Source organism: Phyllobates terribilis, unplaced genomic scaffold (assembly GCF_046119375.1).
Source record: "Phyllobates terribilis strain yellow unplaced genomic scaffold, ASM4611937v1 Scaffold_7__3_contigs__length_470593459, whole genome shotgun sequence".
NCBI lineage: Eukaryota > Metazoa > Chordata > Amphibia > Anura > Dendrobatidae > Phyllobates > Phyllobates terribilis.
The window spans coordinates 58,747,684-58,762,764 of NW_027362767.1; the positions used below are offsets into that span (position 1 = coordinate 58,747,684).

The following is a 15,081-nucleotide window of genomic DNA, read 5'->3' on the forward strand; positions in this document are numbered from 1 at the left end:
GACCTGGCAGTCAAAAGCAGGCCAGTGAAAGTTCAAAGGAGGAAAATCTGACTTCCTCCTCATCATGACTCACGGACTCCGGAAGACACCCCACCTGTAGGCGGCCGGCTTTTGCTCTTTCATCAAGTCTGGCTGCCTATTACAGAAGACAGGTGGGTCAGGGAACTAGTGTCTTCGGGATACAAGATAGAGTTCACTTCCAACCCACCAAACAGACTTTCTTTCTGTTCTCCCAAAACCGCCAGCCAAGGCTCGTGCCTTCCGCCAAGCGGTCTCCTTTCTTCTTCAAGCAGGAGTTGATAGTACCGGTCCCCGCGGCCGAGCGCTTCCGAGGGTTCTACTCCAATTTATTCGTAGTCCCCTAGAAAGGAGGCGGCGTACGGCCCATACTGGACCTAAAACATCTTAATAAATATGTACGGGTACGTCACTTCCGCATGGAGTCCCTTCGGTCCATCATTGCGTCCATGGAGAAGGGAGAATTTCTCGCCTCCATTGACATACAAGACGCATACCTGCATATATCAATTGCGCCCGCCCATCAGAGATTTCTCAGGTTCGCAATCGACCAGGACCACTACCAGTTCGTGGCTCTCCCGTTCGGACTCTCCACGGCTCCCAGAGTGTTTACCAAAGTCATGGCAGCCACCATAGACGTCCTGCACTCCAGAGGCATAGTAGTATTTCCATACCTGGACGATCTTCTTATCAAGGCTACCACCTTCAAGGACTGCGAGCTCAGCGTCTCAATCACAATCGACACTCTGAGTCACCTGGGTTGGTTAGTCAACCTACAAAAGTCATCACCAACCCCGAGTCAGTCTCTGACCTTCCTGGGAATGCTGTTCAACACCTTCAGGGGTCTAGTGCTCCTTCCCAAGGACAAGGCACTGCCTCTCCGTCTAGGAGTTCGCACTCTCCTCAGCAAACCCCCTCGATCTCTCCTGTTTGCCATGAGTCCTCGGCAGGATGGTGGCGGCAAAAGAAGCGGTCCCATTTGCCCAGCTTCACTTCAGGCCTCTCCAACTAGCCATCCTCAAGTCATGGGACAGGAACCCTTTTTCTCACGACAGGGAGTTCAAGCTGACGTTGTTAACCAGGAGGTCCCTGCACTGGTGGCTCAAGCCAACCTCACTAACAAAGGGGAAATCCTTTCTCATGGGTCAATGGAAGGTTCTGACCACCGACGTGAGCCTGACGGGTTGGGGTGCAGTGCACCTACACCACAGAGCACAGGGCAAGTGGTCCCCAGCGGAAGCGACCATGCCCATCAACATCTTAGAAATTCATGCCATCCTCCTGGCATTGAGAGCCTTCCATCACTTACTAGCAGCCTCTCACATCAGAGTACAATGCCACGGCCGTGGCATATGACAATTGCCAAGGGGGAACCCGCAGTGCCCAGGCGATGCGAGAAGTGACACACATTCTCCACTGGGCGGAAGACACAGGTTCGGTTCTCTCTGCGGTCCACATTCCGGGTGTGGACAACTGGGAAGCAAACTTCCTCAGCCGGCAAGGAATGGACTCTGGAGAGTGGTCTCTCCATCCCGAAGTTTTTCGACAGATCTGCCATCGCTGGGGGACTCCGGACGTGGACATAATGGCATCCCACTTCAATGCCAAGGTCTCCAACTTCATGGCCAGAACTCACGACCCGCGGGCGCTAGGAGTTGACGCCCTGGTTCAGGACTGGACCCAGCTCCTGTACATTTTTCCACCTCTTCCCCCCCCCCCCCCTTATATCCAGAGTGGTGAGGAAGATCAAGCAAGAGGGAGTTCCAACCATCCTAATCGCACCGGACTGGCCCAGACGTACATGGTACGCCGACATCGTACAGGTCACAGCAGACTTCCCCTGGCTTCTCCCCGACCGCCCGGATCTTCTGTCACAAGGCCCGTTCTACCACCAGAACTCAGGGGCCCTCAATTTGACGGCGTGGCCATTGAGACCTGGGTTCTAACCCAGTCAGGGTTCTCGCCTGACGTCATTGGAACTATGATCAGGGCACGGAAGCCAACCTCTGCTAAGATTTATTACCGTACCTGGAAAGCCTTCTTTACCTGGTGTGAATCTCGTGGCCAGACCCCATTCCCTTATTCCCTCCCCAGGGTACTTGGGTTTCTCCAATTGAGTCTGGAGGACAGACTGTCCCTGGCCTCCCTTAAGAGCCAGGTGTCAGCTCTCTCAGTGCTTTTTCAGAGGTGCATTGCTAACAAGCCGCAAGTGCGGACATTTCTTCAGGGGGTTTCCAGATTAGTTCCGCCCTACAGACGACCACTAGAAACGTGGGACCTCAACCTGGTGCAGCATTGCAGGAAACACCCTTTGAACCCCTTAGGGAAGTCCCACTCTGCCTTCTATCCCAGAAAGTGGTTTTCCTGGTGGCAATCACCTCGCTACGCGAGGTGTCTGAACTGACAGCACTCTCCTACAGACGGCCCTTCCTGGCTTTTTACCAGGACAAGGTAGTTCTCCGTACGGTCCCATCCTTCCTTCCGAAGGTTGTGTCCAACTTCCACCTCAATGAGGAAATTTCACTGCCATCCCTCTGTCCGGTCCCGGTTCATAGAGTGGAGAAGGCTCTGCATACGCTTGACCTTGTCAGGGCATTGCGTATCTATGTGTCTAGGACTGCGCCCTTCCGGAAGTCTGATTCTCTTTTCCTTCTTCTGGAAGGCGGCTGCTATGGTCTGCCAGCTTCCAAAGCTACCCTTTCCAGGTGGATCAAATCCACCATACAAGAGGCCTACCGCCTCAAAAATTCTCCTCTTCCAGCAGGTATTACGTCACACTCTCCACGTGCGGTAGGGGCCTCCTGGGCCATTCGGCACCAGGCTTCGGCACAACAAGTGTGTAAGGCAGCCACCTGGACTAGTCTACACACGTTTACCAAACACTACAGGGTTCATACCCAGTCCTCAGCAGATGCGAGCCTGGGCAGACGTGTTCTGCAGGCAGCGGTACCCCAATTGTAGGGACCCTTCTACACAATATTCGTCCGTTACTTCCCACCCAGGGACTGCTTTGGGACGTCCCATGGTCCTGTGTCCCCCAATGAGGCGACAGAGTAAAGGAGATTTTTGTGTACTCACCGTAAAATCTCTTTCTCTTACCCTCTAATTGGGTGACACAGTTCCCACCCTGTCTCCCTTTTCGGGCCGTTATTATGTTGGGTTCTCATTTTTTTTTTTTTTTTGAGCTTGTACATAGTTGCCTTCTTATAGGCATGATTATGTTATCCATGTTACGTTCCTCCTATTGCTTTTGCACAAAACTTGAGAAGGCTGACGCCGTCCCGGGGTGTATACTGCAGAGTAGGAGCCACTGTTAATCTTCTTCAGATTATGCATAGTGTCGCCTCCTAGTGGACAGCAGCAGAACACCCAAGGTCCTGTGTCCCCCAATTAGAGGCTAAGAGAAAGAGATTTTACACAAAAATCTCCTTTTTTTTTTTTTTTTTAGAAGCCCCTTCCGGCAGTATACATCTGTAAAGAGGGGAATAACCCTATAAGTGACCAGGGTACGGGGGTGCAGAAGAGTGCTGCTGGGCAGGAAAAATTAGTAAAGGGGGTCACAGCACTTAAATGGATTGTCTTCTAATTAAATAATAACCTGTCCTTAGGATATCTCGTTATCCGCCCAGTGGGGTCTGACGTGGATCCTGTCAGTGGTTTGCAGCACAGATCGATGTGACCCATGTCCAGAGCCGGAGCAGCCTGTCCTGTACACCCAGTAGTGGCTGTGGCTGTACTGCCGCTCTGCTCCCATTCATATAAATAGAAGTGGATCTGTAGTACCCCAGAGCAGCCACTACACAGTGATTGGCGCTCCACTGTCCCGGCTCTATGCACCCAGCATAGTCACCAATCAGCTGTATTGCTGATGACGATATAGTGGACATCCACTGTAAAGCTTACCTGGCATGGGGTGCACATACCAGTCTTGTATGTCCGGATACCGTCATTTTATTTTAACTTGTCACATTCTGCCAGCACTATAGGTGCTGGGCCTTTTTGTTGCCAACTTACAGCACTTGCCATTGTGCAATGTCTTTCCTGTCCTGAGCTGACAGCCTATCATAACGGACAGGAGAGCAGGAGCAGAGAGACACTGACCTGCTCCCACTTTCTGCAGTGAGACAACGACCTGCCCCCATGCGTGTCTGCTGCTACCAGGGAGCAGTTAATGGCATAATGGTAATAAACCGGTGATTTAGCATACAACGTGTTTTTTGTAGATGCTGTATGAGAACCTCAGGGGGGAGATGACGGTCAGCGCGACAGGAGCCAAGATCTCCCTGAGAGACAGCAAGTTCATTCAGGTTGTTGCCAAGTCTGTCGGTGTGAGCTGCAAGGAGGTACAGTCTCATCGGAAACTCAAGTTACATTTTTATAATTGCACCTATGTAAGTAAGTTTCCTTTCTTCATATTATCAGTGGCCCCTGGTGGGAAGTTGTGTCGGCGCTACATGTAAAAGTGCAAACCCCGCAGCAGAGAGCGGACACAGGGCGGCATCCCTCTACTGCACAGCAGTCTGTATAGTAACCCTGCAGCACTCGCCAGTGCCGGGGTCTCCAGTCTGTGGCTGTCCAGCTACTTCCCCCCGCATGGGATTGTCAGGGCATGCTTGCAATTGTAGTTTCTCAAGGGCTGAACAGCTACAGGAGACGTCTGTTCTAGTGCAATGGGACCCAACTCCCAGTGTGCTGCTGGCAATCAGGGCATTCTGGGTGTTGTGTCCCACCAGCAGCTCTAATGTAATGGGACCCCCACCAAACTCCCAGTGTGCTGCTGGCAATCAGGGCATTCTGGGTGTTGTGTCCCACCAGCAGCTCTAATGTAATGGGACCCCCACCAAACTCCCAGTGTGCTGCTGGCAATCAGGGCATTCTGGGTGTTGTGTCCCACCAGCAGCTCTAATGTAATGGGACCCCCACCAAACTCCCAGTGTGCTGCTGGCAATCAGGGCATTCTGGGTGTTGTGTCCCACCAGCAGCTCTAATATAATGGGACCCCCATCCAACTCCTAGCGTGCCGCTGGTAATCAGGGCATTCTGGGTGTTGTCCCACCAGCAACTCTAATTTAATGGGACCCACCACCCAGCTCCCAGCGTGCCGCTGGCAATCAAGGCATTCTGGGTGTTGTCCCACCAGCAGCTCTAATGTAATGGGAACCCCACCCAACTCCCAGCGTGCTGTCGGCTATCAGGGGCATGCTGGGTGTTGTCCCACCAGCAGCTCTAATGTAATGGGACCCCCACCCAACTCCCCAGCGTGCTGCTGGCAATCAGGGCATGCTGGATGTTGTGTCCCACCAGCATTTAACTTCTCCCCAAAAGTATTCCCAATGCCATTGTAAACTAATTGTATTTAGGAAGCAAGAATTGTATGGCCGACCATTGGTTTTGTGCTTTTAGCATACCTGTATGTATTGTACGATGTCACTGACTATCACTTCTTCTCTGTTGCAGGAATTGGAGGCGGTCAGAGACGCTCTCACCCCGGCTCTGGCCTGCGCAGCGGCTAAGACTGGAGACATTAATGCCCTGGAAGCAATTAGGGACATGGTAATACTACTGTCAGCTTATGTAGGGAGGGTTCATCATTAGTATTCGCATTACATGAGCCTGCCACCAGTATGTGTCATCATGAAACAGATGGGCCAACACAGTGGCTCAGTGGTTAGCACCGCAGCCTTGCAGCACTGGGGTCCTGGGTTCCAATCCCACCAAGGATGACATCTGCAAGGAGTTTGTATGTTCTCCCCGTGTTTGTGTGGGTTTCCTCCTGGTTCTCCGGTTTCCTCCTACATTCCAAAGACATACTGATAGGAAATGTAAATTGTGAGCCCCAATGGGGTCAGTGAGGATAATGCTGTGGAATAATATGGCGATATATAAGCGAGCAAAATAATAGTTGAAGGGGTTGTCATTTAAGTGTATGTCGCTGCCATTGAGGAAGTTTTCTACTCTTAGATCCATAATATTGGGTCGTCCATGTAATATACAGTCATGGCCAAAAGTATTGAGAATGAGACAAATAGTAATTTTTCCAAAGTTTACTGCTTCATTTTTTGTAATGGCAATTTGCATATACTCCTGAATGTCAAAGAGTGATCAGCTTAACAGCAATTACTGTACTTGCAAAGTCAATATTTGCCCAGAAAATGAACTTTAACCCCCAAAACACATTCCAACATCATTGCAGTCCTGCCTTAAAAGGAGCAGCTAACATCATTTTAGTGACTGATTGCCAGCCCTGTCCTCATCAACACCCACACCTGTGTTAATGGATCTATCAGCCATGATTAAGTAAGAATGACATCACTGGACACTTTAAAAGGAGGCTGGTTCTTGGTATCATTGTTTCTCTTCAGTTAACCATGGTTATCTCTAAAGAAACACGTGGAGCCATCATTGCACTGCACAAAAATGGCCTAACAGGGAAGAGTATCGCAGCTACAAAGATTGCACCTCAGTCAACAATCTATTGCATCATCAAGAACTTCAAGGAGAGAGCTTCCATTGTTGTCAAAAAGGCTCCAGGGCGCCCAAGAAAGACCAGCAAGCGCCAGGACCGTATCTTAAAACTGTTTCAGCTGCGGGATGGGACTACCAGCAGTGCCGAGCTTGCTCAGGAATGGCAGCAGGCTGGTGTGAGTGCTTCTGCACGCACTGTGAGGCGGAGACTCTTTGAGCAAGGGCTGGTTTCAAGGAGGGCAGCAAAGAAGCCACTTCTCTCCAGAAAAAACATCAGGGACCGACTGATATTCTGCAAAAGGTACAGGGAGTGGACTGCTGAGGACTGGGGCAAAGTCATTTTCTCTGATGAATCCCCTTTTCGATTGTTTGGGACATCTGGAAAACAGCTTATTCAGAGAAGAAGAGGTGAGCGCTACCACCAGTCTTGTCTCATGCCAACTGTAAAGCATCCTGAAACCATTCATGTGTGGGGTTGCTTCTCAGCCAAGGGAATCAGCTCACTCACAGTCTTGCCTAAAAACACAGCCATGAATAAAGAATGGTACCAGAATGTCCTCCAAGAGCAACTTCTCCCAACCGTCCATGAGCAGTTTGGCGCCCAACAATGCCTTTTCCAGCATGATGGAGCACCTTGCCATAAAGCAAAGGTGATAACTAAATGGCTCATGGAACAAAACATAGAGATTTTGGGTCCATGGCCTGGAAACTCCCCAGATCTTAATCCCATTGAGAACTTGTGGTCAATCATCAAGAGACGGGTGGACAAACAAAAACCAACAAATTCTGGCAAAATGCAAGCATTGATTATGCAAGAATGGACTGCTATCAGTCAGGATTTGGTCCAAAAGTTGATTGAGAGCATGCCAGGGAGAACTACAGAGGTCTTGAAGAAGAAGGGGCAACACTGCAAATATTGACTTGCTGCATTAACTCATTTTAACTGTAAATATAACCTATTGGTGCTCATAATATGATTGCAATTATATTTCTGTATGTGATATAAACATCAGACAAACACTAATAAAAACCAGAGGCCAGCAGATCATGGGAAAATATAATTTTGGTGTCATTCTCAAAACTTTTGGCCATGACTGTATACTGAACACCATGCAATACTACATATAGACATGGAGAACCCAAGTCTGCCAGATGATGGATCCATATATATGAATACTATATAGTACTCCACTTTCCCCCTCTGCATATCTGCAGAGAGATTGTCATAATTTGGCATTTTCAGGACCTACTCTGTAGTATACCTTAGATATATTGCAGGCTGTGTACCCATATGTGCATTGTATGTATGGAAAGAAGTCTTGGTGCCATGATTTCCATATGTTCCCCTGATGCTCTGGATGTGTGGGCGGCCATAAAGGATAGATTTGAATCCTGCTTATTCTTTTTCTCCAGGGGGCTAATTTAAGCAGTGAGGACTATGATGGTCGGACTCCGTTACATGTGGCTTCCTGTGAGGGACACTACCAGGTGGTCCAGTATCTGCTCAATAATGGCGCTACGGTCTACGCCAAGGACCGTTACGGAGACACGCCGTTGATGAACGCAGTGAAGTTCAGGTAATTGACTTCTTGTGTAAATCCCAGCCATACGAACTACTGTAGTTATATTTTTACTCTCACACATTTTGGACCAGGCCACATAACCTGGCAGATGTATAGAGAGCCCCATTAAAATGGTTGTTCACTACTTTTACATTGATGGCCTATCCTTAGAATAGGTCATCAAATGTCGGATCGGTCGGGGTCTGACACCCAGCATGCCCACCTATCAGCTGTTATCGCTGAAGTACTTACTTGCGGAGCTGTCCGTCTACTTGTAGTGGCCGCCGCAGGGTACTACACATCCGCCTCATGTTGATTTGAATAGTAGGCGGATGTGCAGTACCCTGTGCAGCCACTACAAGGAGACTGAGCAGCTTGGCAAGTGAGTACTTCTGGCCATCTACACTGATAACTGCTGATCGGCGGGGGTACCGGCTGTTGGGTCCAGACCGATCAGACATTGATGACCTATCCTAAGGATATGCCATCAATTTAATTATTGTATTGTTAGTACCTGTTAATAGTAAAGTTGTAGGTCCACGGTCTCCAACCTGTGTCTCTACAGCACAGGTAGTCGCCGGCCTAGTGGGAAGGTTACCAGCTCAAGCTGGAAGAGCATCCAGACTTTTTCATTGCCTAAATGCAAAAATATGAATTTGTGCCTCTACCAATTGAATTGGAAAAGCGCTAAGGTGCCATTCATATAAAAAAATGCCATCCATTAGTCAGTACGGGTGCTGCCAGAGGTGAAGTGCTCACTTGGCTGATTAATGGTGAACCCCCTTGTGAAGATCTGAGATTGTCGGGTTTTAATAATCACCTAGGCAGGTTAACGATGCAACAATATCTTATTCCTTATATCCATGGTAATACTACCATACCAGGTAAATGTCCAAAATACAATTGTCTCAGTCCACAAGATCCCCTCCATGGGGCGGTAGTTCCACTGCCTTTGTGCCAGGCGATACTCACTGTCTCTCAACTTTTGGTTGGCCCATAGATTTCGTATCTCTAGCCAGTATAGTCTGTAGTCACAGTCCACAATCCTCCAGATGACAGGTAAAATGATGGAAGCACAGGTATCCAGTGGCAACAGTCCTTTAAGAAAGTTTAAATCCCAACGACATATCCCACAACTCTAGCACGTTCATCCAGCCCAGTCGGTACTGATCTCCAAGACTCCATATGCCATCGATCTATCCGTGATCCAGATCCTCAGATTAGATCCTACCCCAACAAATCACTAATTAAAAACACAGCAATCAAATTTCTAACAAAACACAACAAGAAGATCATCGAAAATCTGTGCTCCGTGCTGGAAAAGTCTTTAGTATATGGGCCGCTCCTCACACCCCTTGATATAGCCCTCACCCATATGGCTGCACGCTTGGCCTCGTTCAGATGGCACTATTTGGGGTCAGTGTATGGTCTGTGTGTGCAGCGGCCACACCCTGACCAGCGCTGGCCTAGGTACTAGTGCACACAAGCGACTTTAGCAGCATGCACAAATTGCAGCGCAGAACAGCAGTAATAACTGCACTAAGTATTTGTTCGGCCGCCTGGACCCGGCCTCACTACTCGCTGTGCATTCATTATTCATAGATTCAAAAGCTCTTCACTTTTATAATTGACCTAAAAAATAATGAAAAAAAGAAACCAGGAATCTGAATAAAGTTTATTCTGTAAGCTCGTCATGTAGACATGTACGGACAACAGATGCTTAAAGGTGGATCCACCTTCCTAATGCAGCCGCTGTCGACACACTTGATGCCTCCTGTAGCAATCATCGGCTTATTTACCCCATGTCACTTCCATGGGGTCTCTTGAGAAGACTGCCCCGGCCACCATTATTTTTCTCCTGCACAGAAAATATGGATCAAACTATAAGGCTGGGATTTCACTTTGCAGCTGGCACAAAATGAAAAAACCCATGCCCAATGTGGTGGACCATGGCGGCTCCATTCTGTGGGTATACGGAGGTCGTACCCTATAAATCATGCAGACATTGGCCTGTGGTTTTGGTTGTGTGAATATACAGCATAAGTAACGTAAAATGCATAAACTTTTGGTTTGAAGAGAAGTTGTTGAAGCTGTTGATTCTGGGACCCTAAGTGATCGGCTGGAATCAGTTGGGGAATCCAGCAGCAAGTGTTCGGTTTTCTCGCAGCGCCATCACAGGGGGGGTTGAAGTATTACCCATCACCACCTAGTCCTCCATGATGAGAGACAACCAATCTCAATTCCGGCTAATAGATGATTGCCCTGAACAGGAGACGCCAACCCCCAGAAATATTAGACAATCCGAGGTTTGCTTTTTTTTTAAGCATTTACAACGACCCCTTATTGGGCACAATGTAATGCTTCACTTTCCCTGTGGAGGCGCTGCACACTTGCTCCAGGGTTCCTCTACAGATCACTCCTGATTTCTGGGGTCCCCGCAGCAGCTCGCCCTCTCATCAGCTTATTTTTTAGGCGACCCTATTAAATATAGACCTTTGTGATCACCCTTTTACATATGACTCTTCCCTCTGGTCACTGTTCTGCACCTTCATTTTTGCATTTGAAGCAAAAAAGTTAAACTTGATTTTTCTGTGCAAGAGTTGAACTTCACTAATGTGAGAAAGTCGTCCTGCGGTGCCACACCCGGCCAGAGCCTCACCCGCAGCGCCTCGGGTCCTTATGGAAGATTCCTACATGAAAGTTATCAGTACCAGCCCTGTTCTGAGGCTGGATACCACGCCGCTGTCATTACGTATTCCAGGGTGACACGTTGGGACAGGATCGCAGCGTGGGGCGCTCCTGCACGGGCTTGTCGGGCTGGGATTATATAATGCAGGCTCTGCTTGTTTTCTTTCCTCCCAGGACTTGCAACCTATAGGGGACCCCAAAATGTGCATAGATCTATGAACGCTGATATGCAGGGGGGGGGGGGGCATTCCACCTTGGGGGAAAGAAAAAAAACAAAACCATAAATACAAGACCATTATTATTTTTCTTTTTTTTTTGCAGGAATTTAATAGTAGTGTATATACGGCAGAGACATAAAAACTGTACGTGCTGCAGAGTCCAGTCATAAAGAGCGTGTGGATGAGTAAAAAGACTAAGAGACCCATTCATTCATTATTGCATCTATTTATTGCCAACTTTTTGGTGTTTTGCACCTGTTTTTGCTCCAAGTTCATCTTTCCTTTTGCACAATTTTTGAAGTCTATTTTATGCCGTTTAAAACTTTTTGTGGCTGTAATTTCGGGTTTCTGGATGTTTTCACTTGATTCATTGTTTTTAAAAATTCCCTAAAATTTGTTGCAAATGTCCTCGAAATCTCCCCCCTCCTGCGGTGATTGTATATACACCAGGAAGTTGAAAAAAAATGTTTTTTCAACATTTTGAAAAACACTAAGTGACTTAAAAAAAAAAACAAGACCTGTGCGAATAGTGGCCATGCACACTAGTGGGAGTCATGCAAAATACAACTCTAAAGGCTGGGCCAATACTTAGAAATATTTTCTCATCCGGCATCGTGTGAATCGGGGCATATTCACACACAACCCTGTCCGTTATTTGCAGATGCAGAAACTCCATCCCCTCGCACTCGATGCATGTCCTCTTCTCAACCATTTTTGCAGGCAATGTAATCGTATCCTTGCATGATGCCGGAGAGGCGCATCTCCAGATACACGGCACTGTCCATGGTATATAGGAAAGGGGCATAAAACTGGCCATAGACACCCATGTACCCAGGCATTTCCTGCCCCAGGGAGCGCACGCGCACCATCTAACCACCGATCGTTGCTCTTTTATTGATCGTTTTACATGAGCCTGTGGCGTCCATTGCTTGCAATAATGAGCTGCGGAGTAATGGATTTATTTATATTTTCTAGACAAATTGAGGTGATCAAGCTGCTGCGGCAGACGGGCGCTCACCTTTCCTGGGAGGAGCTGGAGCACAGCGGCACCGAACTCTGCAGGTAAGTGCTGGCAGATCACCAGGGTGTACCAGCACGCCAAGACAGGAAGAGGTTCTGTGGAGGCCGCGTCAGCTCTCCGGACATGTCTGATTAGTAAAAGATAGTGGCCAGGAGTAACAATAGAGGGACGTCGCAACATTGAGAACAATGCTGGAACAGTTTTTAAGGCACGTGGTGGTCAGCCGCTAATGCAGACTTGTGAGACGCTGGATGACCGGTTTCACACATTGGCACAATCCCTGGTCATTTCTGACCTTGGTCACTTTGGATATTTCGGTGGCCTGACGACCCTGCTGTGCTCATTGCCATCACTTCTCGGATTGTTGTGATTGGTGAGTTTATTGATCCCTCGGGGAGTGACTATGTGCAGGATACGGTGCAGGCCGGGTCACTCGGGAAGCGCTCGGCCCCGGTACTGTGCTGCGTTCCTGCACTGTATATGGGGAGAGGCTCGCACATTCCTGTGCACACTACACGCCGCTCATCCTGACGGACTGGTTCACTCAGTCTGTGAATACATTCCTTCCCTGCCAGGACATCAGACGTGCGAGCGCGATATGTGCACTGCTCAGTCCGGCCGGCGTATCACCTGACATAAGTATATGCCGTCCTTAAAGGGGAGGTTCACAAAAGAGACATTTATAAAGTTGCTAGTTTACATGAGAAAGCCGGCCTTAAAGGGATCCTACCGAATGAGGTAATCATGGCTGCTTTGTTCCATGGGTCTGGTTCTGCAGCCCGGCCCCATAACTTGAGCTGTAATACCGGATCCAACCTGGGGACAAGTGTGGTGTAGTATTTAGGCACCTCATTACCCCAAAGGTCCGTGCGTAGTCAGCTGATTAGAGGGTTAGGGTTATACACGTCCCCTCCTGCACAGCTAAGGAAGTCTTCACTTCTGAAGTGTCTCCAACATAGAAATGGGCCAATCCAATAATAAAGAGACCCCATGTAAAGGAGATCTGGTCTCTATCTTCCCCGAGACCACCGGAGCTATGTCTATCAGACCGGCGGCAGCTCATCTCCCAGAGAACAAAAGGATCGGCCGCTAAAATGTAACTCGCCAGATCCTTCTTCCCCCATCGTCTGTCTGGGGCCTCTATACATTGCTGTTATACGATATTGGTGGGTTCGGCCATGTTTTTATATTGATGTCTATGGGAAATGGAACACCGTTATTTATCTGCTGCTGTTCAGAAACACTACTAAAAACGAATCCTTCACAAAAGGGGAAAAAAACTAAAGTCTGCATCAGGTATTGCTTTGTTTCTAAACAGATCCAGCTTTTTGTTACTTTCATGGAAAACTGGATGGAAACTATGGAACCACTGCCATATCTACAGGTGCATCTCACTAAATTAGAATATTATCAAAAAGTTAATTTACTTCAGTTCTTCAATACAAAAAGTGAAACTCATATATATTATATAGAGTCATTACAAACAAAGTGATCTATTTCATGTGTTTATTTCTGTTAATGTTGATGATTATGGCTTACAGCCAATGAAAACCCAAAAGTCATTATCTTAGTAAATTTAAATAATTAACAAAAATCACCTGCAAAGACTTCATAAGCATTTAAAAGGGTCCCTTAGTCTGTTTCAGTAGGCTTCACAATCATGGAGAAGACTGCTGACTTGACAGATGTCCAGAAGGCAGTCATTGACACACTCCACAAGGTCCCAGAGTCTGGAGGAAGAGTGGAGGGGCCACAATCCAAGCTGCTGGAGGTCTAGTGTGAAGTTTCCACAATCAGTGATGGTTTGGGGGGCCATGTCATCTGCTGGTGTAGGTCCACTGTGTTTTATCAAGACCAAAGTCAGAGCAGCCGTCTACCAGGAAATTTTAGAGCACTTCATGCTTCCCTCTGCCGACAAGCTTTTTGGGGATGGAAATGTCATTCTCCAGCAGGACTTGGCCCCTGTCCACACGGCCAAAAGTACCAATACCTGGTTTATACACAACAGTATCACTGTGCTTGATTGGCAGCAAACTCGCCTGATCTTAACCCCATAGAAAATCTATTATAGAGAATCTATAGGGTATTGTCAAGAGGAAGATGAGAGACACCAGACCCAACAATGCAGACGAGCTGAAGGCGGCTATCAAAGCCACCTGGGCTTCCATAACCCCTCAGCAGTGCCACAGGCTGATCGCCTCCATGCCACATTGCCGCATTGATGCAGGAATTGATGCAAAAGGAGCCCGACCAAGTATTGAGGGCATTTACTGAACATACATTTCAGTAGGACATTTCAGATTTTAAAATCATTTTCCAAGCTGTTGTTATAAAGTATTCTAATTTACTGAGATAATGACTTTTGTATTTTCATTGGCTGTAAGCCATAATCATCAACATTAACAGAAATAAACACTTGAAATAGATCACTCTGTGTGTAATGACTCTATATAATAGATCCCTCTGTGTGTAATGACTCTATATAATAGATCACTCTGTGTGTAATGACTCTATATAATAGATCACTCTGTGTGTAATGACTCTATATAATAGATCACTCTGTGTGTAATGACTCTATATAATATAGGAGTTTCACTTTTTGTGTTGAACTGATTATATTCTAATTTAGTGAGATGCAGCTGTGTGTCTCTGCTTCTTCTAGGCAGCAGAGCAGGAAGTGTTGTCAGTGGGACGCAGGGCCTAATGACAAACACTAAAACTGTGCCTGAAGTATTGAGAGACGTTTGTAGTAACCATCAGATATTGGCGCACGTCCTACAAAACCATTTCTTAGAGGAGGACACCGGTGGTAATTTTGTAACAGGTTGGAAAGTGCGGCTCTGTCAGGACATGTTGGGAGTTGTAGTTTCGAGATGGGTGGAGAGACGTAAGGTGACACATTGTAATACAGAACTTCTACTTGATGCAATGCATCATTTATGATGGGGAAGATTCGGCCGAAGCGTCTTACAAGGTTCAACCCTTTGGAGAAAGCATTTTCCAGTGTATCGCAGCCCACCTGTCCGCCGGCGTTTCCACAACTATTGGGTGAATGAAAAAAACTTTATAAAAGTTAAAGCTAAAACTTGAAATTTACCTCTGCTCGATG

At 47.5% G+C, this 15,081-nt stretch overlaps 1 protein-coding gene across 1 annotated transcript in view; it reads left to right on the top strand.

The window, feature by feature from the left end:
- ASPG (asparaginase) overlaps window positions 1–15,081 on the top strand; it is a 73,447-nt gene that overhangs the window by 54,078 nt on the left and 4,288 nt on the right. The window contains exons 10-13 of the mRNA XM_073638631.1: window positions 4,242–4,361; window positions 5,476–5,571; window positions 7,897–8,060; window positions 11,927–12,013. Coding sequence (XP_073494732.1) covers window positions 4,242–4,361; window positions 5,476–5,571; window positions 7,897–8,060; window positions 11,927–12,013 — 467 coding nt within the window. The remainder of the gene's footprint in view (window positions 1–4,241; window positions 4,362–5,475; window positions 5,572–7,896; window positions 8,061–11,926; window positions 12,014–15,081) is intronic.